Raw genomic sequence first — 22341 nt, forward strand, 5'->3', positions numbered from 1 at the left:
TAACCATTGTATGTATGAAGGAGCCTTATCAGACTTCCAGTGAAATAGAATAAGTCTACGGGCAAGCAATGTAGCAAATGCTATGGCATTTTCCTGAGATTTACTAATTTTGTATTGAGATGGCATAACTCCAAAAATGCCAATCAAGCACTAAATTCTGCGCACTGATATGAGATAATGCTTTAAATATATTTACATTTAAATATATTAAATATATATATAGACTAAGACACATTTAACAGCCCATGTACGATGAGCTAGCATGCAACTTTTTCTCCAAGTTCGTTGCCATGACAAATGGATTATACCTTCCCTCCATAGCTTTATCAAACACTTTTACACAATCTCAAAGCTCTTGATGGCTCTGGTTCAGATTCAGCACTCTTTAGAAGAGAACTGTCGCACCAGTGTGTTTGGGCACAGCGCTCTAGTGTCTCCAGTAGAACAAATGTTCGTTGGATTTGGTTACTATGGAAGGAAAGAAGCTCCGCTGACTGGGAGGCCCGGTCGGAGGACGGAGATTAAAGAGCTGAAGAACATTCAAAGGGATTTCCCTTTATTTTAGAACTTTCCAGAATTACCTCTCACTAAATATTTAATCTTGCATTAAAGGAGGACGTGACATCACTGAGTCATGGAGTAGCTTTATTAGACTCTCCATCAAGGAGAACGTGGCTTTTTGCCAATAAATAAAAGCCACAATGCTTTCTGCTGGTTCTGTTCCAGGAGCCTCTCTTAAATTTATCAACCTAGTATATTGAATAATGCATAATGAGTCAAATGCAAAACGCCTGAAATAAAATAGAATAGAGTAGAATAGGCCTCTAGGTGCTTGGAAGTAGTCCAAAGAAAAGACTTCATCTGAATAGAGTCTGTTTGAGTGGCCTGAGTGATGAGGGTTACTAAGACCATGGCTCAGTTTGGTGAGGTGGGTGGGCAGGGTGGGTGTGGGGGGATATAGTGTTTGTTAACAGTCCCAGGGGAAGAAGCTGTTTGTGAGTCTGGAAGTGTGGGACCTGATTGACCTGAGGCGCCAACCAGAGGGTAGCAGGTCAAACAGGTGGGGTGCAGGGGGTCACCTGTGATGACCCTGGTTTTCCTGACACAGGAGGATCTGGAGGTGGCCTCCAGGTTATTCTTCCTCAGGACACAGAGGACGTGCAGCCGCTGCTGGGCCTTCTTTACCAGAGCCCAGCATCATAAACCAGATGACTTTGGTTTATTATGAGTAAAATCAGTTTAACCCTTTAAAACCGATCGGAGCGGGCACGCTCTGTTTTGCGTAACTATTTTTAAATCCCGGTAGATCTGCAACCACGTGAGCTAGCGCAAAAAAGTTTTTGCATATGAAACTGGAGGAGTTGTACTTACATCTTATGCCATCAGCTTGTCCTCGGTCACGGTTTCCTTCCACATATAGTTTTGCAAAAACTGCATAAAAAGCGGTTGCAGCAACACAAACATAATATTCCAGAAACACGCTTTGCCGATCAGATCAGCTGTTCATAACACTTCCTACGTTGGAATAGACGTCAGCGCGAACTTTTGCATGTCTGCCATGCCCGAAACCGGAAGTGATGTCATTTTTGCGGAAATGTAGTTTTTTACCATCAGGGCCTCATGAGCCTATACTGGTGTTTTTAAAAGTTATGTTTGACTTTATGACTTTCTGTGTGGTTTCTGGGATGCTTAGGACTCATATTGCACTGCTGGAAATAGTTTATTTTGATGCATATGCTGCTTTTTCGCAAATTTGCATTATAATATTTATTTTAGTTTTTCCTGCAGTATATAAAAATTGGTGTATTTCAAAAATAAAACTATGAAGACACTCAAAATAAATTTCCTGTGGTGGGAAACTATTTTGTGCAACTTTTTTGTATTTACAGTTTTGAGGGATAAGCCTCTTAAATTTCTCTAACTAGAAATATATGTTAAAAAACAAAAACGATTTTCAATTTTTTTGTAGTTTATTGCACTTTTTTGCAATTTGTGTAATTTCTATGCACTTAATGCATACATATTATTAAAATCTGGGCTGTAATGGTTGTATTGATGTATAGCAACTTGAAATGCTCCCAAAAATGGCTCCACAGCATGTAAACATATAATATAAGCTCTGGCGGACTTGGTTCTATGGTAGCTCTTAAAGGGTTAAGTCAGTTTCCTCACTTCAGGTCAATCAGCGTAGTGCAGTTACAGACAGCTATATCCCCCTGACCTGTTGTTCAGTCATGTCTAATCAAGGCTTTTTATTTCTCAGGCTTTTCAGCGAGGGTCTTTGCTCGGTTGACTGGCTTTATTGGGCCCACAGGGAATCAGGTCATATCTGTATTGATGAATGTTCAGGACCTTGTTTGGGATTTTGCTGCAGTTGGAATGAATAACATACTTTCACACTACTTTTGTTGACTGTTGAATGTGTCAGTCAGTATAGAGTGTGTTTATTGTTCAGTGGGTCTCAGCCCTGGTTTTAAATCTCTGACTCTACATTAAATTGTCAGGCAGAAGAAAAGCATCATACCTCGAGTGAATGATGAAGTAATTTACATGAAAAATACTGTAAAAAGGTTTGGGAGTAAAGAGATGTAGTCATTGCTAAAGTTGGCTCCCAGTATCTCGTCTCAGAGTCTCGAGCCCTTAAGTCCAATTATCTCACTGCAGAGATCTTGTCTCAGAGTTAGTTCGGTCTGTCATCTTGCAGCTGCTGCAGATCTTCCATTCTTCCCAAAACTGCCTTTTTCCCCTCTTTCAATTTCCTCTCTTGTCTACAATGGTTAAAAGACATCCTTGAGGCAACTGTTTGTGTGTGAATGAGTGAGAGTGTGTGTGTGCGAGAGACGGCTCTATGGAAACAAGGTCGGTTCAGACAGATGTCTCATCAACTTCAACTTGTTCTATCAGAGTATTTCAAACTCATTTGCCCTCATCAAATTATCCACTGTTCATGTCATGTTTCATTTCCTGACTGTTACATTCGAGATGCCTTGAACTGGACCCTGCAGCTGCTCGGCACTCCACAGTTTTTGTCATTGAATGTTTTTAAAGAGGAAAGATCTTGAATCATGATTCGTCCTGCAACTAACGGTCATTTTATCATAGTTTAAGATGTTTTTAAAAAGTAAAAAATATCTTTTGGCTATTTCCTAAAGCTCCGTTCAGCAGTATTTGGTTCATTTTAGCAGGGGAAAGAAATCCATGCATATTAAGTTTATAGTCATGGACAAGTGATAAATCCTCTTTTAAGGATCAGCATTTTATGTTCTGCAGTTTAATAGGTTTAAAATGACACTTCCAGACATTTATTGAAAATAAACCCAAGCTTCACATCCTTTTGATTACTGGATATAAAGGATTAAAGCATAATAAGTGATTCATTTTAGTGTCTAAATACAGTATTTTGCCTTCTGGCATTCCACACAGTTGTGAACAATTCAACTGATACATTTGTTTAGTACCTGAGGCACTGGTCTCAAAGTATACGAAACTGAACATACTTACATATGAACTTACTTCTTCATACACCCAAATAACTCAGAGCATAAGGAAACAATAAAAAAACAAAAAGCAAACAAAAAAACTACATCTTATGCAAAAGGTACAGTCTGATGGGAGACTCTAAGGTCGTGGTACGGCAGGATGTTGCTAATAATAATAATGGATTGGATTTATATAGCGCTTTTCAAGGCACCCAAAGCGCTTTATAATACCACTATTCATTCACTCTCACATTCACACACTGGTGGAGGCAGCTACAGTTGTAGTCACAGCTGCCCTGGGGCAGACTGACAGAAGCGAGGCTGCCACATCACGCCATCGGCCTCTCTGGCCAACACCAGTAGGCGGTAGGGTAAAGTGTCTTGCCCAAGGACACAACGACCAGGACAGAGAGCCCAGAGATCGAACTGGCGACCTTCCGGTTACAGATGCGCTTCCTAACCCCCTGAGCCACGGTCGCCCCAGGATAGTGGTCTGTAGGATAACTTTGAAAATCAGGAAGAGACAAGGATTAAATGTTGGAAGTTGAAGAAGGAAGAATGGTACACAGACCTCAGGAAGTAACTGAGAGGTTCTGAGTGGTAGAGACAAGTTACCAGATGACTTTAAAACTGGTGGGAGCGGGCACGCTCTGTTTTGCATAACTATTTTTAAATCCCGGTAGCTCTGCAACCACGTAAGCTAGCGCAATAATTTTTTTTGCATATGAAACCGGAGGAGTTGTACTTACATCTTATGCCATCAGCTTGTCCTAGGTCACCGTTTTCCTTCGCAAAAACTGCATAAAAAGCACTCGCAGCAACAAAAACATAATATTCCAGAAACACGCTTTGCCGATCCGATCAGCTGTTCATAACACTTCCTACGTTGGAATAGACGTCAGCGCGAACTTTTGCATGTCCGCCATTACCTGCCTGAAACCAGAAGTGACGTCATTTTCGCGGAAATGTAATTTTTTTTTTTTTTTTTTTTACCATATAGCTCCCAAAAATGGTACTACAGCATGTAAAAATATAATGTAAGCTCTGGCGGACTTGGTTCTATGGTAGCTCTTAAAGGGTTAATAACCAAGAAACTGAACTCATGGCCCATTGTTCGTCAGTGGTGCTAGTGCCAGTCCTTGTGCAAATGTACTGTTTATAAAGTTGGGGAAAGTCAGCTGAGACTGAAGAAGACTGAAAACGCTACGTCTAGATGAACAGAATCAACTTTTTGGGATTTCCTTACCTAAATGATTGAGCATGCATGAAGATGTAACAAACCGGTATGCTATGTGGCTAGCTAGCATCACCCAACATGCTGTTCTGCAGTAGAATTTTGTAAACGTACAAAACGTAGTAATTGTTGTAGAGCTTGTATTTCAAAAAAATGTTATTGTAATAACCCCATTGAAGAGAGTTGGGTTTTGGTTATTGATAGTTTTCTTTTATTAAAACTTGTGACACGTAAAGAACTGTAAGTGTGAAGAGTGCTCTGTTATTACAGCTCACCTGGGTATGCTCCACAGAGCTGGCAGCAGAGCTGGTAGCACTGTGCAAAAGATTTGAGCCCACCCCGTTTTTTGAAAAAAATATTTCTTTATATTTTAATGCAAATATAGTATCTCTGGTTCAACTTGTCTTCAGTATGCATAGAAGTGGTCAGCATACTAGTACAGGAGTCTATAACCATCCGTAAAACCCAGCCTGTGTCGTACCAGTGGTGATGGGAATCTTGTCAAAATTTGATGGAATTATGAAGGTAGAAAAGTGGATTTTGATCCACCACGTGATACCATCTGGAAAGCGTCTGATTGGCAGTGTCTTTGTTTTTCAGCATGACAATAATCCCAAACGTATTATTTTATATTTTCCTAGCAAAATATAAAGGAATAAAGCTATATATTAGATTTAAATGCATTGAAAAGCAACATTTGGGATTCTAGTTATTCACTCGTACTGGATAAATTCATATTTCATATGTTAAGACCGTTTTACCGGGCATTTGGCATAGCACTTTAACATATATACATGCACTAAGAGTGATACTGTAATAGTCCAGTGTGTGCCATTTGAGTTCTAAGCTTCTGGTTGTGTGTGTCTGGCTGCAGGGGTCTGAGACCTGGACGTCATCTGGAGGACGACGACCTTGTGCCTGAACTGGCTCACATCCATCCCAGAGAGAGACCAGACTGGGAGGAAACCATCAGTGCCATGGTGAGAAACACTTTTTTAAACATGGATTTTTAATTAGAAGCATCATCCATCTTTTCTTTTTCTTCTTTTTTCTTTCTTTCTTTCTTTCTTTCTTTCTTTTTTTAAACCTACCCACTTATGCTCAGAGTGAGCTGCTTGAAATATCACCCTGTGGCTGGGTGACTCCCCCTCACTGGGTGATGGTAACAGGGTGTTAAAGAACCGTTATAAACCAGGTTAATAGTGCTTGCTTGTCAGTGAGTACTACATCTAGAAAGAAATGTGGCCTGTGAAAGTAATCTGATGCAATCTTTTTTTCCAAGGAGGATGTGCGTGTTCCTCATTCCTTCATTCTGATGGGACTTTAAGTTTTTGTGTGTGTGTGTGTTTTTTGTTTGTTTTGTTTTTTAAATGCACTTAAGACACAATTTCCTGTATTCCTGTATTCTGACTGTTCCAGATAAGGAGAATATACCTTTAACCAGTAAATGAAAAATGGATTAAGATTCTTATATCAAGCAGGCTTATCACTGTAACGTTCTGCTGATTGCTGATTGTTGATGGTAGAATATTCAGGAGGGAAGAAATGTCATAAAGTGGCTTGTTGCAACAGTGGCATCCTGTTATAGTATAACAGTGAAATTCAGCGAGCTCCTTTAGAACCACTCGTTCTCTCTCAAGTGTTTATGAAGGTAGACTGCATGGCTACACTGTTCCAATGTGACTGAATTTAAAGATTAAGAGGTGTGGTCCAATACTTTTGCCCCTATAGTGTACTTACGCTTGTTTATAATGGCATACGCTATCTGGATATCTGCATTTTATGTCCTTACCATTTAAAATAACCCTATACATCAACACCTTGCAGTTATTGACAGTATGTCAATATTCAAAAAGCTGGACATGAGTGTGATTTATTAAAAAACAAACAAATCAATATATTTGTACGCATTTAATGCAGGACTGTCTGTTTCTACCATCAGTTCAGCTCCATCAACAAAATACATCATTAGTATTTGCAAACATTTAAAAAAAGCTTTGAAGAAAAAGGAACCAAAATCCAGGCATCTGAGGTCCAGATGAGTCCAGGAGAAATTGTGCACCTTTCACTTTTGCCATGCATTTGTGTTGCCAGCTCATTTTGCTGTTTGTCAAATGTGATCTATGTAAAACCTTTAAGTTGAACTTATTGTTTTGTCCTGTGATCACCACACTTCAGTAAAGTCTCCTGTCAGTCATTCCTGACACGTCTGATCCATGATCCAGTGAGAACACCTCCCCACCCCGTCGGCTTGTTTGCTGCCTGTCACTTCCTTATCAGTCTGTTTTTAAGCCACTGGGCCGATGGCATGTCTGTCTCTCGTATTGAAAGCTGTCTCTCTTTTGCTCCCAAAAGCCTGCTGAACCTTAATGCAGACTGTTGGTGTTCTAAACTACCACACTCCAAGCTCTTCGCACAGATCGGTCATGTACTTGTCATCTGATTATTTCATCTCTCCGTGCTTGTCCCATTCACCAGACGCCATTCATTCATTATTTCCTCTCCTCTTATTTAGTTCGGGTCTTGCTTCCTGCATCGGCAGCACCGTGAAAATGAGGCCGTCTCCATGGTAACATGTCGAGCCACCCGTGGTTGGCGCGTGGTTGGAGCGGTATCACGACTGCTCATTTCGATCGGGCAACAGAGGGGAAGAGAAACATCAAGAGAAATCTGAGCAACCTATTGAATAATATTTAGAGAGGCGGAGCTTTTAATACTGCATGCGTGCGATTGTTTGCTCAGTTTGCGATACGGCTGTGTCCGCTGGGGCACCATGCATCATTTATGTCTCCAGTGGTTGGAAGAGATGATGAAAAGAAGTGTGAACAACTTGGTGTAAGCTGTCACACCAACGCCCTGGTGCACTGTGTAGGCTAGATCATATTCAGTGCCGTGCACGAAGAACAAAACATGCACGCACCCGTGCAACGTGATGAGCTCCATCATCAGCAACTTAAATACCTGCAGTCTACATGACATGCAACATTCCTATTTGAGCAACGATACAAGATAATTCGGTTCGTTTTTTATTTTATTTTATTTAGATTTTATTTTGTCTTACCAGCAAGCACTCGTTTATGTTCAGAGACACAGAGTGTTTGTCTGTAGTGGTAAAAAAGTTACAACTGTAATTGTAGAGAGTGATGTTGGACTTGGACCTAATGGATGTAGAACACAGAGGTGGGCGATGTAGCTTTAAAATGAAATCAAAAAACGATTCAATTCAATTCAATTTTATTTATATAGCGCCAAATCACAACAAAAGTTGCCTCAAGGCGCTTCATAGATCAGGGAGAAACCCAACAATCATATGACCCCCTATGAGCAAGCACTTTGGCGACAGTGGGAAGGAAAAACTCCCTTTTAACAGGAAGAAACCTCCGGCAGAACCAGGCTCAGGGAGGGGCGGGGCCATCTGCTGCGATTGGTTGGGGTGAGAGAAGGAAGACAGGATAAAAGACATGCTGTGGAAGAGAGACAGAGGTCTATTAATACATGTTAGTAGCTCACAATCCCCCCACACAGTGGTAATACCCACCATGTTAGTGTAGAGGCTTATAAGTAACATCGCATTCACATTTGTCTTTCTTTAAATATAGGAATTAATTTACAGGACAATAAAAACTGGTTTTGGTTTAGAGTGAATTCACATATCCACATAACACTGCATTCTAAAATAAGTGTGCACATTTTAGTTTACACTGTTATGTGTGATTAATCTTTTGTTTTCTGAGTTAGCTTAGTTGCAGCTGTTCCAGTCCCTTGATTAAGGAGCCAAGAGGTGGAAAAGGGGCGGAGCGAGTTTTAAAGGAAGACTACAAATTGGTTCATGCCATAACTCGGGACCATGGGGGGGAATTGGAGTTCATTATGTTTGATTTAGTTAGGTTTTTATGTGTTTTACCCCTTCTCCTGTTTTTTGTGGGCTGATCAGCCACTATTTAAGTTTCCCCTTTGTCTCGTTAAGTTAGGTCAGTTTGAGTTATCAGTAGTGTTGTCAACTTTGAGGAGAGTTTTGTTATTTTGACCTCTTTTATGGGCCCAAGATTTTGATTCTTTTTGCATGATTTAACCAATTATGTTTTTTGGGTTAAATAAAAAATCATTTTTTTCGGACTTGAACCTGTGCCTAAGTTTCCTTCACTGCTCGGTCCATCACAAGTAAGCTTGATTACCAAATAGGACTAATCATTGCAGCCAACTCACTGATGGTTAAACAAAAACTGTAGTAACCAATATAACCACCTTCTCACTGGCAGCATAACTTGAGAGAGCAAATTTAATCCTGCTGTACAGAAACAGCTACAAGTGCTCCATCTTTCACCTCTACCTGGGCCCTTTTAGCACCTGGAGTAGAGGTGGTGCAGAAAGTCTCAGTGGTCTGACCGCATATGCAAAGCACCGTACCTGTCAGCGGCTGTGGTGAGGTTACAAGCTGAATGAATGAAGCTTTCACAGTTCTGTAACCTTGCCTAAGTCATGCTCCTGTTTTCTTACACAGCTTCACAGCGAGTAAATCCACTGATTAAAATCTGCTTGCACTAAAGTAGATTCCCCAGACTCTTCGTGATGTGCTTACCACATCTGCTTTTGATTTTCAGTCTAATTTAAGCTAAATGATGCGAATGGCTTTATTTTTGAACACGATAACAACCAGAGTGAGTGGCTGTCGGTGAATCTGTGTGGGGAGTGGTCTTTTAGTCAGAGACTGCAGAAATGCTTCTCAACCAACTGTGCCTGATGCTTTTGGATGTTCAACATAGTTTAAGTCAAACTGTTGTTGTTATTGTTCATAATGCTCAGATTCTTCCATCTTATGTATAAGAATTAAATGACTAAAGATAACAGTTCCTGACTTGATTCCAGCTTCTGAGCATGAGTTAAAAATCAGTCTGTTCTGGAATAATCTTCATACAAAAACAGGACTGACTGTGATATTTAAGTCTGCACAGTACACACTATGGACTGAAGGCTGTTTCATAACATAAGTGTGCAAAGACCTTGAAACACTCCCTCAGCTTGTCCATCATCACATGTATGTGAGGCATTCAATGACATTAATTACTATACATTTAAATTAGGGATATACAAATGTAGCTTTTTCCAGCACTAATATGCTACAGATGTCTGCCAGGCTTTAAGTGTTGCTTTAGAAAATAAAATGTAATCTATGTAATGTAATAAAATGAATCTAGTAATTATTAGTAAAATAATAATAACAACAACAATAGAGTGAAGATCCAATTTTGATTGAACTCCTTTATTTGCAGTCATGTTATTTCAGCTCGGTGTGAGAGGAGGATTTGCGTCATACTGCTGTTATTTACAGTCATCCTTACACACATTGTAAAGCTGACAAGAGAAGTGAAATATTTATCAAGGTGGCAGCAGGTTATGTTATAGGAAGTGCAATAAAAGCTTCAGAATCAAACATAATGAGAATGAGCAACATATGAGAGAGAAGAAAACAAAAAAGCTTTGTTGTTGATGAAGCTGCTCAGCTGTCAGCTGACCACAGTCTGCAGTTTAGTCAAATATCATTGCAAGCATATGAAGAAAAGCTGTTGGTGATGGAGGCGTGAAGTATCTTCACGCTGCTGTTGCTTGACTGTTAACTTCCTCCATGCTAAGTTAGTGTTTCTGCTACCAGCTGAGGCGCTGCTGCTCACGGCTGGCGTGGTAAACGCTGAACAGAACTACAACCGTCATCCTCGTAGATGTGGCCATTTTCACCCATCAGGCCCTAATTGGCAGGTGTACAGGTATTCTCAGTGAGCTGTAATCTCGGACTTCAGACAGCTTTAACACTTGTGTTTTCTGCTCTTGGCTCTGTATGATGTGAGTGAGGGGATATCCCTAATAAAACTATTCTGACTGTGAGAATAGAAAAGCCCTCCCACCTGCTGTTCAAACCTTCTGCAGCGAATCAGAAGAAAGCTGGCTTACAGGAAGAGGGGCTTGTTTTAGAGGGTGAATTGAGATAAATAAGGATTAATGTGTCCTGTGAATCATGCAGAATTACTCTGCCAGAGTCCGAGAATAAAAAATATGAAGTTTAAAACAGCAAAAGGAAAGTGCACACATGAAGCAATTCAACGACCAGGATGAGCTGGGAGAAAATAATAATTCTCAAAGGAATCATACTGTTGTCCAGTCGACTAACAAGCTGCACATGTGTCAGTCAGCAGGATCAGCTGGGCTCAGCTCATCCAAACACATTAGATGGAGTCAAACAGCATATTGCTGTGCAGCACTGGTTACACAAGGCTGTTTTTTGGAAAGTCATCGCCTGATCTGATCGAAGCAAACTGGTGCTACACATAAACCTAATTAACTGAATGATGTGCAGTTGTATGAATTAGCTGGCTCCCCTCATTAAATCGATGCTTTGGATCAGACTGGAAGTGTGAGCTCTCACGTTTGTGTGCTTTGTTTTGTTTTTTTTAGGCAAGGAGTGCTGAGATCCCTGAGCTGAGGACTGAGCCCCTCATGCGCTCATGCAGCAGCAGCACAGCCAGCATGAAGGTCAAGAATGTCAAGAAGTGAGTGGGCACGTGGACACATAAACTCACAGCTCTCACATTTCTCCTCTGTCCATTTCTGATATCGCTCCAAACTGGCTGTTTATCGAGTCGGTTTCTGTGCCTGCCTCGTGCTTTCGCTCCCTCTGTTTGCATTGCCCTCGGCTTTTTCTGCTAATCATACTCCAAGCTGCTACCATATGAAGAGAATGAAGTGCTAACCAAACTGTGTGTGTTGCATTTGCAGACTTTGCTTCACCAAGGGCCATTTCCCAAAACTGGCAGAGTGTGCTCATTTCCACTATGAAAATGTGGACTTTGGTACAATTCAGGTACAGTCTTGAAGCTTTTTGATTCCTTCTTTTGAATTTCTTAATGCTTTACAAACACCTGGTATGAGAAAGGGTTAAAGCTGGTGCAGCATGTGTGGTTTTTAAAAACTTTCATTGGGATTATGAGTTTAAAATTACAGCGCCACAAATGTCAGCGATGTTGTGGATGAACCTTTGCACAGCTTATTAAAAATACTCGCTCTCACTGAGAAGAAATTGGCTGATGATATTTGTAAAGACTGAATGAAGCAGGACTTCTCCACATGATGTAAGGTAGAACTTTTTTGCCTTTGATGCATGGAGATTGTTGGTGTTTGCTGTGGTTTCCTGGTTCCTTAAATGCCCCATTTCGCTAATATAATATAAATATAAGATCTTTAAAAAGTTTTCTTCTACCACCGTCTCTCCTGGAGATTCCTCCACATGGCTCCCTCATGTCTTTGCCTTTATCGACCTTAGTGGCTGTTGAGTCCCAAGCGGAGTCACAACTTGCTTTGCCAGCAGTTGTCTTTGCAATCTGTTTTGATGTTGAAGTCCCCCCCCATGCTTTAAAATATCCAAACTAGGAACTGTGAACCAAGTGTTTTTTAATCCCACCTGCACCCTGGTTAAATATTTGAATTGTTTGTTACACTTTCTGTGTGGAAAAGGATTTTTTAACTAGTTAAAAACAAAAAAATCAAATGGGAATGCCTGAGTAACTCAGTGAAAAGCCTGTGCCCCTGTAGTACAGGTATGTCTAATATTTCATTTGATTATTTTATTTTACTGTATTTTTTGGACCATACAGCGCACCGGATTATAAGGCGCATTAAGCGAAACAAAACAGTCAGATAAGTCAAACTTGACTCATTCTTCTTGCTTCCTCCACTTCCGTACCGTTGATTCATTAATGTTGAATTCTCTGGCAGCTGCTCTATTCCCGTGTTGTTGCAGTATATTAATGACTAACCTCATGTTGTGGATGGATTATCTCAGTTGTTCTCCTGACTGAAGTTTGGTCCGTTTACAGCATCCTGCCATGCGATTGCATTTGTCCCTGACCATCAGGAACCCTCACGTTAACTTTCATCCAGTGAAAAAAAGTTAGCATTTATCCTCCAGCTTCACTGTGTTTATGCTATGCTAACATGGCTGCGTAGCTAGCGATCACGTAGCACATCATTATATACCAGCTAGTCCAACTTCAGTAACCCTACAAACGTCACTGCTGTTTAGTTTTCTGTCTCCATTTATGTTGGAAGTGATAACAGAGCTGTACGTTTGAATTTTTTCAGAAATCTCTCAGTCAGAACATGGTATGTCATGTTTAGGTGGAAGCTAGCAAGCTAACTTCCTGCTAACTTCTAACTCAGTTAAATTTAATAAATCCTGTTTTCATGGATGCCTGGATGTTAAACTTAATTGTTACACCTGGTAAAGCAGAAACACTGATCATTTTATTAAAGATGAAAGAATTTAGACAGTTTTTAACTCTCAGTGATACCGCAGTGTTCGTTTGTTTTTGGGACCTGAAGCGGGTGGAGTTTTGGACCCAGATTACTCCGTGAGGCTCCTGACTACAGTAGTCATAATGCTCCGACAACCCATCAAGCAGTGCGGCTTTGTAGGTTAGCAAAGTCATACTAAAACATTTTTGACAGATTCTTGTGCACATAAAATTGGTTCAAGGTCAGTAAGCACAACCAGAATTTAACATAAGGCGCACTGCTGATTTTTGAGAAAATGAAAGGATTTTAAGTGCGTCTTATAGTGCGGAAAACAAAGTTTATTTTAGTTTTACCAAACATTTATTCACTGATCTTTTAAATGTTTAATTTTGAAGTTGTGCTTTACGTTTGTGAAAGATGATGATGATGATGTTCAGCACCAAAGTGCAGTAAATACAGCTGATCTCTGACTCTTACTTTGGTGACTGGTGGGGTTGTGAGGTTAAAATATCTATCTTATGAATCCTTAAACACCTTGTCAAGAGGAACTGTGCTGCAGTCAACTGTAGTGAGAGCTTTTTTTTAACCCAGCCAGTCTTGTCATTACTTCAAGAAGCCAGTAGGGGTCACCAGTCAGCTAAATCAAACCCACTGCTATTGCAACAGCAGAGTGAGAGTTTGCTGTGTCATATTTTACGTGCAGGTCATTTGTTGATCTAACTCCACCCGTCCACTCATTGTATACATCTCAAGCTAATTTAAATTGTCTACAGCCAGTAGATTGGTTGTCCTTTTGTTTGGCCAGCTGATCCTTTCCTGGTTTTCATATGCCTTTAAGTAGCCTTGTGTCTTTGTGTACTTTTAGTATTCAGTGCAGCTCCTGCCTCTTCTTCTGAGCCAGCTGAACCCCAGTGGGAACTCATGTCTTCTGTGTTTGCTTAGGGATTAATTATTTGCTATTTGTTCCCCATGTCACTCAATATATTATGTCTTATCTCGCCTCAACCAAACATGTTTGCTTGTTTAATGAATTGGTCACAACTGCATTCTATTTACTTGTTCCCTAATGATTCTGACACGGCATAAATAGTAAAGCTTTTTATAAATGATAAGTGAGAATGTTGATGCCCAAGAAATCATTCAGGGTGTTTCATAGACATGCTGCTGCACATTTTTACATCTTCTTCACAGATTCTATGAACAGCACAGATTTTCACATTAACTATATTTCATTTTTCCTTATGTATCTCCACCATTGAAGTGAAAAAATCCCAAATAAATAGTAATGTATGTGGAGCAGGTCCAGTGAGGTTTTATGTTTCCTCTGTGCTGGACTGAGGCAGGGTAGGACTTAGGTTCAGCTTTGGAATTGGGCCTTCTGCTGGAATACTTATTCCATTATTATTATTTCACTTCCATAATAAAAGTCTTTGCCAGAGGAGAATGTGAGTCACACAAAGTTTTGTTGTGGAAAAATAATAATGGCACAGTCCCACAAGCCCTGAGAGCACCACTTACGTGGCAGTCCTTTTCTTATGATGCTGGTTTTGTAGATGGAACGTTTGACTGACAGACTGTCAGTCGTTCTGGCAAAGATGGAGACATGGCTTAAAATTTAACCTTTACTTTCAAAGTCTTTTAAATCTTCTCTGTGGCTGCTCACGGAGTGGTCTGTTCATTACATTTTAATGTGTCTGTGTGCTCTTTGTTGATTCACTGTTTGCTCCGTTTTGACACAAAGAAGTGGCATTACTGGTCACATGTTTGGGGTTTTCAGCCAGTCGTGCTGCTGATGAAGTGCTGTTCTGATGTAATCGTAAAAGAGGCCGTTTCAGACATATTATTTTTGGAGATTTGGTTAATGACAAGTGCAGCCAGCTACACATTTTTGTGTCGATTTGGGTTTTAAAAAGCCAAAATGATGCGATGCAGTCTTACACTTTAATCCATTCAGATTCAGACTATAAAAAATGAAAACAATATCATGCATTGCTTTGGTCCTCAGAGGGTTTCTTTGCAGTGTATTGACAACTGTGACTTGCTGTGAAATGTAGTCCAGACATCGTATTCCTCAGAGGAAGAATCTGGTTTAAATGTTAAATAAATGAAAACAAAAGCATAACCTTGCAGTGGTGTTGACAAAGTAAGGTTCTTCTAACCTTCTTTTGTCTGACTGTACCTTAATAAGACTTCCAAATTAATCTAGTGTTGAACTTTTTGCTTATTTAGTTGCTTTGATGTTAGAGAAACTTGTTTCCTTAAAATACTGTTGCTCAAAAAAGACTTTCAGGCCATACAGAAATGATCTATTGACAGCAGCTTTTCCCTTTTGTACCTTCTATGCTGTTACAAATCTGAATAGAGTCACTCCAAAAAGACTATAATTGATTTGATGATGGTGCTGTGACATCAGACACAAATGCACAATCACGATCTTTGGAAAATATAAAAAAAAAATATTTTTATCTTGACAGCTGTTCGAGACTAAATACTATTATGCCTAATTTTTGCACTTCTGAAAGCCTTTAAAAACAATGGCACTAGATAGGTTGTTACTAACTGACAGCTGACTCTTCAATGCTACACTATATGAACAAAGAATAGTATATTTAGGTTTTTCTACAAATATCTATGACATTTGTCTGAGCTTATTTTCCAACGAGGTCATTTGTGGCATTTCTCTAAAAAATAAGTTTGATTGTGGCTCTTATGTGAAGCCACAGGTGGTTCAGAATAGGTTTTACTTAAAGAAAGGAATCCTGGAACGTATCCCAGCTGTCATCGAGTGAGAGGTGGGGTACATCATGGACAGGTGACTGGCCTGTTGCAGAGTTTTCATCTGGATTATGATAAATGTTTTATTTCATCACTTAGAGGAAAAAAAGATGTTTTTGAATGTCGGCACCAAGGTTATTATCGTTAACGAAAACTAACGAAATAACAAAAACTAGAAGTAAAAAAACATTTTCGTTAACGGAAATAAAAATAAAAACAGAAAAAGGAAAACTAACTAAAACTATAATGAGTGTTCACAAAACTAACTAAAATTAACTGAATTTATAGCAAAAATGTGTTTAGTTTTCATTGATGTGTGCGTGTCATACAAGAGTCAAGGGTGAAAATGAAGTTTAGTTTCCAGATTTTTTTCTTGCTGTGTCTCATTATGCCAGCAGGTGGCAGCACGTTAGTCGAGTCGTCTGTGTTGCTGCTCCGTCCACGCGAAGAATCATGTCAGGAAAAGTCGGGAGCCAGAGTCCAAGTTGGGATTACTTTGAATATGACTGTGTTTTGGATAAAGCAAGTGTCTTGTAGTGGAAACAGACAAATCATGAGGGACATTTCTAAAGGGAAAAAAATCCCGCAAACCTTAAAGTGCACTTGAAAAGCTCACACAAGAAGGCTAACCTAGCTTAGCTTGAGAAGGTAAGGGAGCACACTCAACCCTCATCCCCAGAAACAGAAGCTAACCCCAGGCAAGGCAGCGTGATGCATCCCGAGACAACAGGACGGGGATATCTACACAACTGTGTGAGTCAATTACTTTCAAAAAGTTTATCAATTCACTTGAACCAAAATTACGAACACCCGGTGCTGCGAGAGTTAATAGTCTCATTGGGGCCAAGATATACATTTTATAGTTGCCTGGTATCAATGGTTGTTCATCTGCCTTTATTTATTTATTTAAAGAACCCATAGGTGGGAATGTGAGTTGTCTGTCTCTGCATGTTAGCCCTGCGACAAACAGGCGACCTGTCCAGGGTGCAGTATGGTAGCTGGAATAGCAACATACCCAAGGATGAGCAGAATGACTGATATGATGAAACTGGGATTTTGTTACACTTAATTATTGCAAACACAACTAAAACTATAACTGAAACTAATCAAAACTAAACTGAAACTAAGGATTTTCAAAAAAATAAAAACTAAACTAAACTAGCAAACAATTGGTAAAAACTAATTAAAACTGATATAAAATTGAAAATCTGAAGTCAAAACTAAATAAAAATAAAAACTAATGAAAATTGCAAAACTATTAAAACCCTGGTCGGCACCCTATGTCTAACACATGTAGCAGTAGTGGTAGTAATAATAAATCTGTGACCTTAGCTACATCCTGGCGCCCTGTGGCTGCACAGTCATGTATGAGTTTGATTTGGCAGACATGGATGTTGAGTGATGGCTCCAAGTAGGACTGGCTCTTGTTTGTTTCTCTGCAGCTCTCATTAGGATGAGTAAGCCTTCCTTTCTTTTAATTGAACTAGCTTCAGGCGGATCTAGCGCAGACTTCACATCAAAGTGAGTGGTCTGAAAAAATGCAGTTTAGGTCATCTTGCTATGGGTGGCCATGAAAGTTTGTATTGATTTTGGCACAGTACTGTTGGTGCACTCTTGAGAATCTATTAAATGTCAAAACTTAGAAACCTATTAAGTTGGATGTAGAGAAGGTGGATGAATTGGTATTGATTAACCTTGTCTGACACTTTAAATCCTCTGTGCATTGGCTAAAACCATTCCTAAGAGAATGGATAAGTCCCTGCTGATATTTGTGTCATTCCGTGCTGCTGTATATGCCGTCCTCCACTCTTTCTGAAGCTAGTGCTTGAGGCTGGAATCTGAAGTATGCAGAAGAGACCTCAGCCAACTGAATTCACTGCTGGTTATTTAATCTACTTGAGACAGATATGGTTTTGCACCAAATGATATACGCACCATCTTAAACAACGTTGATATCAGTGCACGGGATAAATGAAATGACAGGTGAACAGTTGGATGTGAGATGAAAGGGCAGATTTAGATCCTCTGGTCAGATTGATTTCGTTCTGTTCTTATTGTTTAGGTCACAGCAGTAGTCGAGGAGCTTTAAAAGGTAAAGACCCACAATATTAGATATATTACCCCAATAATTAGGTAATTCTTTATAAGCCAGCACATGGCGACGGTAGTGTGAAGCCTTTAAGGCTCGGGAAGAGGCAGAGCATATGGAGTTGAGGATAACAAATTGAGCAAAGCACAAACTGTAAACTACAGAAGACAAAATATTATGACTGCGATAGTGAGAAATGAATGCATGGGGAGAGCAGAGGTGCTCAGTGCGTCGTGGATGTTCCTCAGCAGCCCGAGCACCTGATCCAGCTCTAAGCTAAATGAATATTTTAATCCTAATGTTAAAAGTATAGATGTGTGTGTCTCCTGAAACTAAACTAGAAGCTGGTTCCTCTCTAGAAGACTGACAGCTGAAGACTCGACCTTGTATTCTATATTAGTTGTTCATTTTTAATTAATACTGTTTGTCAGAATGGCTCTGGCCTTTCCTCTGTGACCTGGCACACTGTCACAGTGTGTTGGCCCATGCATGCACTGCTCCCCCATAGTCTGTGCCCTCCATGATGTCTCGGTTGAATCGCCCCAGCTTCTCGCTCTTCCTCTTAGCCCCTCCCAGCCTTGCAGGCCAACGGCTGCATGACAAAGTCTGGAGCCAGAGACCAGCAAAGTAAATGTATTGACTTCATCACCACTGTCCCACTGCGCCTGCCAACGAGCCAGCCAGCACCACTCACCCTTATTGTTGCTCATTAGCCTAGCATTTTGCCCTGCCTTTTCCACATTGTCCACACTGAAGACCACACTGTTACACATTTTACTAATAAAATGTGTGAGAGGGTGAAAGTCACACAAACAGGTCCTCTCCAGAAACGGTGTTAGTGGTGCTGACCGCTGTCATCTGTATGATTATTAACAGTATTTAAGTTATTTACAGGCATCAGAAATGGCTAAAGGTCGTAGTGTGTGTGTGTGTGTGTGTGTGTGTGTGACAGTAACGGGCTGTTAGAAAAATGTGCAACACTTTGATTATTTAACACAGCCGCAGATGTGAAGGCCATTTAATCATTTCTGTTATGCATCTGTTTCTGGGGTGCAGTTATAACTCTGTAATGTAAAGTCTCCAGAGATAAGTTGACATGGTCACAAAAAACAGGCAAGCACGTGGACGGCTGCTCGGACCGCCTCACTCACCGTCTGATGATGAAATTTAGGTCATCAGACCCACACTTGGTCTGTGCTCACAATCTGTGCTTCTCCTACACTATTTGAAGCCTTCGGCCTTATTTTCTTTAGTCTTGGCTCATTATCTTGGTGTAGGATGAAGTCTGCATCAGCCAATCTGCTTCAACACGTTTCAGCACAGTATAGTACACTACTACTACGAGCAGGACAGTGCTCTCCCAGAAATGCATTAGAGGGAGTAGTAGTACGATTTGTTCCAGCACTGCCTTTGTACACACACAACAGCACTGAAGACACTAATAGGACTAAAACACTGAACCAAGTACAATGCCATGAAGTGCATTATGGCAGACTTATAGTAAGAAACACTGAGTGTGACTTTTAAGGTGGATAATCATGGAAATAAACCAGCTGTTATGGTCTCGCTCAAGAGCCTTAACAAATATGGGAGAGACATGGTTTACAAAGTTATTAACCACATAAAACTTTACATTGGCATTTGTTAGTGTGTCAGCAGTTGGATGAGTGATTGAATGTTAGGTGTGTAATGTGAGCCCTAAAGTAACCAGTTCAAAACCTAAGTAAGTAAAATTTATTTATATAGCACATTTCACAGATAAAAATCACAAAGTGCTTCACAATAAGATCAGACATGCAAGTTAAAATTAATTAAAAGCCCGTTTGTATAAAAATGTCTTCAGCTGCTTTTTAAAGGAGTCAGTAGAGTCTAGACAGCGTAAAGACAACGGCAGAGAGTCCACAGCCTTGGTGCCAGTGCCTGAAAAGCTCGATCCCCACGTGTTTTAAACCTAGTACGTGGGACCACCAGTAGCCTCTGACCTGAAGACCCAAGCGCTCGGGATGAAGCATGAGGTTTCAACAGGTCAGAGATATACTGGGGAGCTTCACCGTGCAGAGCTCTAAAAGTTACAACTAAAATTTTAAAATGAACCCTAAAATTTACAGGCAACCAATGAAGAGAAGCCAAAACTGGAGTAATGTGTGACCTCTTGTTTGTACCAGTTAAAAGTCTTGCCGCTGCATTCTGTACAGACTGAAGGCGATCCAGAGCTGATTTGTTGAGACACGTAAAAAGACCGTTACAATAATCCAAACGAGAAGAGATAAAAGCAGGAATAATCATCTCAAGTTCTGCCTTTGACACCAGTCTGAGTTTAGAAATGTTTCTTAGATGATAAAAACAGTTCCGGACAAGTTGTTTAGAGTTTCTCAAGAGACATCGAACTGTCAAATATAACACCTAAGTTTCTGAGACTCGACTGAAATGAAGGGTCTAAAAAACTGATATGCTGCCTAATTTCTGAGAGCATGTGATCAGGTGCAGTTGGCCTGTAACTGCTTGGAAGAGATGGGTCCAAATTTGGTTTCTTTAATATTGGTTAGTACATCAAGGTGGCTTGAAGTCAGTTTCATTCGACCAAGCAGAGCAAACAAACAAATAACACGGTGCAGGGTGAATGGAGAGAGAGAAGGCTGAGGTAACCACATCTTAAATGCTCCAATGAGAGTAGCCAGGTGCTCCCAGTTGCATTAATTTACCACACCTACCAGCAACCTGGAAGACGACACGTACAAGCAAAACACAGCAGGCGCAGGCCAACGCAGAGGGCTGTCAGACACACGTGAAAGAGCGCCCCCTCTCTCATGCTGACGGTGGTTCAGGCAGTTATTGAGGGTGTGATTTGTGTGTGTGTGAATAACAGTAGCAGGGTGTGTGTGCAGCCATGCATGTGACGAAGACTGACGTCCCTCTCAGGGCTCCTTTAGGCCGCCTTGCTGTGCGTTGCTGTACAGCTGATGTGTCTCAGCTGCTGCTGTGACAGACTAGAGGAAGGGTGATGAGGGCTTGTCTTTATTTGTCTCTTTTCTTACTCCTCCATCGGCTTTCTAGCCATCTCCTGCTCGAGACCATCCCCAGCATCAACACAAAATCCGTTTCTCCTGCCCAGTCACCCCCTCTGCTCACAAAGCACCGTGAGAGATGCATTCCCTCCCCCCCAGTGGGACCCAATCCATCAGCTGCAGCACAACTCCAAAGCATACAGCCAGGCAACCTGTCATTTAGAAACACAGGACACTTAACAATAACCTGCAGGTTTTCTAATGGGTTTCCATCTGTATGATATTTAGGGTCATACTGTGTGGTTGCCTGGAGAAAACAGAATGAGGGCCTTGGCGGACGGAGAGATGATGTCAGACCCTTTGTCACATGTTCATTCAGAGGACCGCTCTCTACTGCCTGTGAGCTGAGGGTGATGTAACGCTTGGACGCATTCTGCCCTTGTTGGAGAAACAAAAGACCAGCCAGAGCCCCCACATGCACCCTCACACGCACACACTTAATAACCATGAGACAGAAATAATTTGAGCACCACGATGCTGCATGTCAGTGAAAGGTCTTTAGAGTTGCAGTGCTTGCACAGTAGTGGAAAACCATAGTAAATTTTAAAGGCAGGGAAAGCTAAATGATGTCTGATAATGAAGTAACTAGCTAACCTTCTAAAGTTGATGTGTGGTTCAGATGTAGACATTGATGAATGGCATCTTGCAAGTTGGGTAAGAGTGCGCACACTCAAAGTTAAAGTATAAAGCTGAAGAGTGGAGGTGAACTCGAAGGTTGAAAGGTCCTAAAAGCTTCAATAACAAAAAATGTAACAAATGCATTAATAAATAAATACTGCTAGACTTCAGCACTTTCCCTTTAACTAGAGCAGTGCCTGTTCAAGGGCAGTATAATGTTTTTATGCCTACATTTTATACATGTTACATGCACGCAAATACATCACCTGCTCCTGTGACAGACTAGAGGAAGGGTGATGAGGGCTGCTCAATTCGATTACCTATGGGGTAATGGAAGAAAAAAAAGAAGAAGAAGAAAAGAAAACATAAGGAAATGGCTTAAATTTTCATTACCATCAACACATCGTTGTATGTAGAATAATATAAATCATATTCTAAATGAATTTGTGCTGAGAATACACAAATACATTATATTCCAGATCAGTCCATTTTGAAAAATGTGAAGAAACATAACATAAATAACCACTTTTTTCATGCTGCAGTGGTTTAATAGGTCCTCTTTAGATGAATCAGGAGTCCTTCTGAGATCTTGGGTCTGTTCCACATAGCTATGATGCTTTATGTCTTTATATTTTCTTTCTTTGTTGAGCTCAACTGGACATATCAGACGCAACATTTCCTGTGAAGCAGAGGGAAAGCTCTCCCCACCAGCGACCATTAAGATCAGTTAATGTGTATCACATGCATGTGCAAAACAGGATTTTGTCATAAGGCGAATACATCACATCTGCAGGCACA

At 40.5% G+C, this 22341-nt stretch overlaps 1 protein-coding gene and 1 long non-coding RNA gene across 5 annotated transcripts in view; one reads left to right on the top strand and one right to left on the bottom strand.

The window, feature by feature from the left end:
* The window catches only part of arhgap32b (Rho GTPase activating protein 32b), a 144815-nt gene that overhangs the window by 61097 nt on the left and 61377 nt on the right, over positions 1-22341 (top strand). For all 4 annotated transcript variants that reach the window (XM_085173953.1, XM_085173954.1, XM_085173955.1 and 1 more), the window contains exons 2-4: positions 5588-5693; positions 11161-11255; positions 11482-11566. In XM_085173953.1, coding sequence (XP_085030079.1) covers positions 5588-5693; positions 11161-11255; positions 11482-11566 — 286 coding nt within the window. The remainder of the gene's footprint in view (positions 1-5587; positions 5694-11160; positions 11256-11481; positions 11567-22341) is intronic.
* LOC146509341 (uncharacterized) overlaps positions 3460-22341 on the bottom strand; it is a 236846-nt gene continuing 217964 nt past the window's right edge. The window contains exon 2 of the long non-coding RNA XR_014876354.1: positions 3460-3770. This is a non-coding gene — a long non-coding RNA (uncharacterized LOC146509341). The remainder of the gene's footprint in view (positions 3771-22341) is intronic.

The sequence above is a fragment of the Neolamprologus multifasciatus genome, chromosome 10, assembly GCF_963576455.1.
Source record: "Neolamprologus multifasciatus chromosome 10, fNeoMul1.2, whole genome shotgun sequence".
Lineage (NCBI taxonomy): Eukaryota > Metazoa > Chordata > Actinopteri > Cichliformes > Cichlidae > Neolamprologus > Neolamprologus multifasciatus.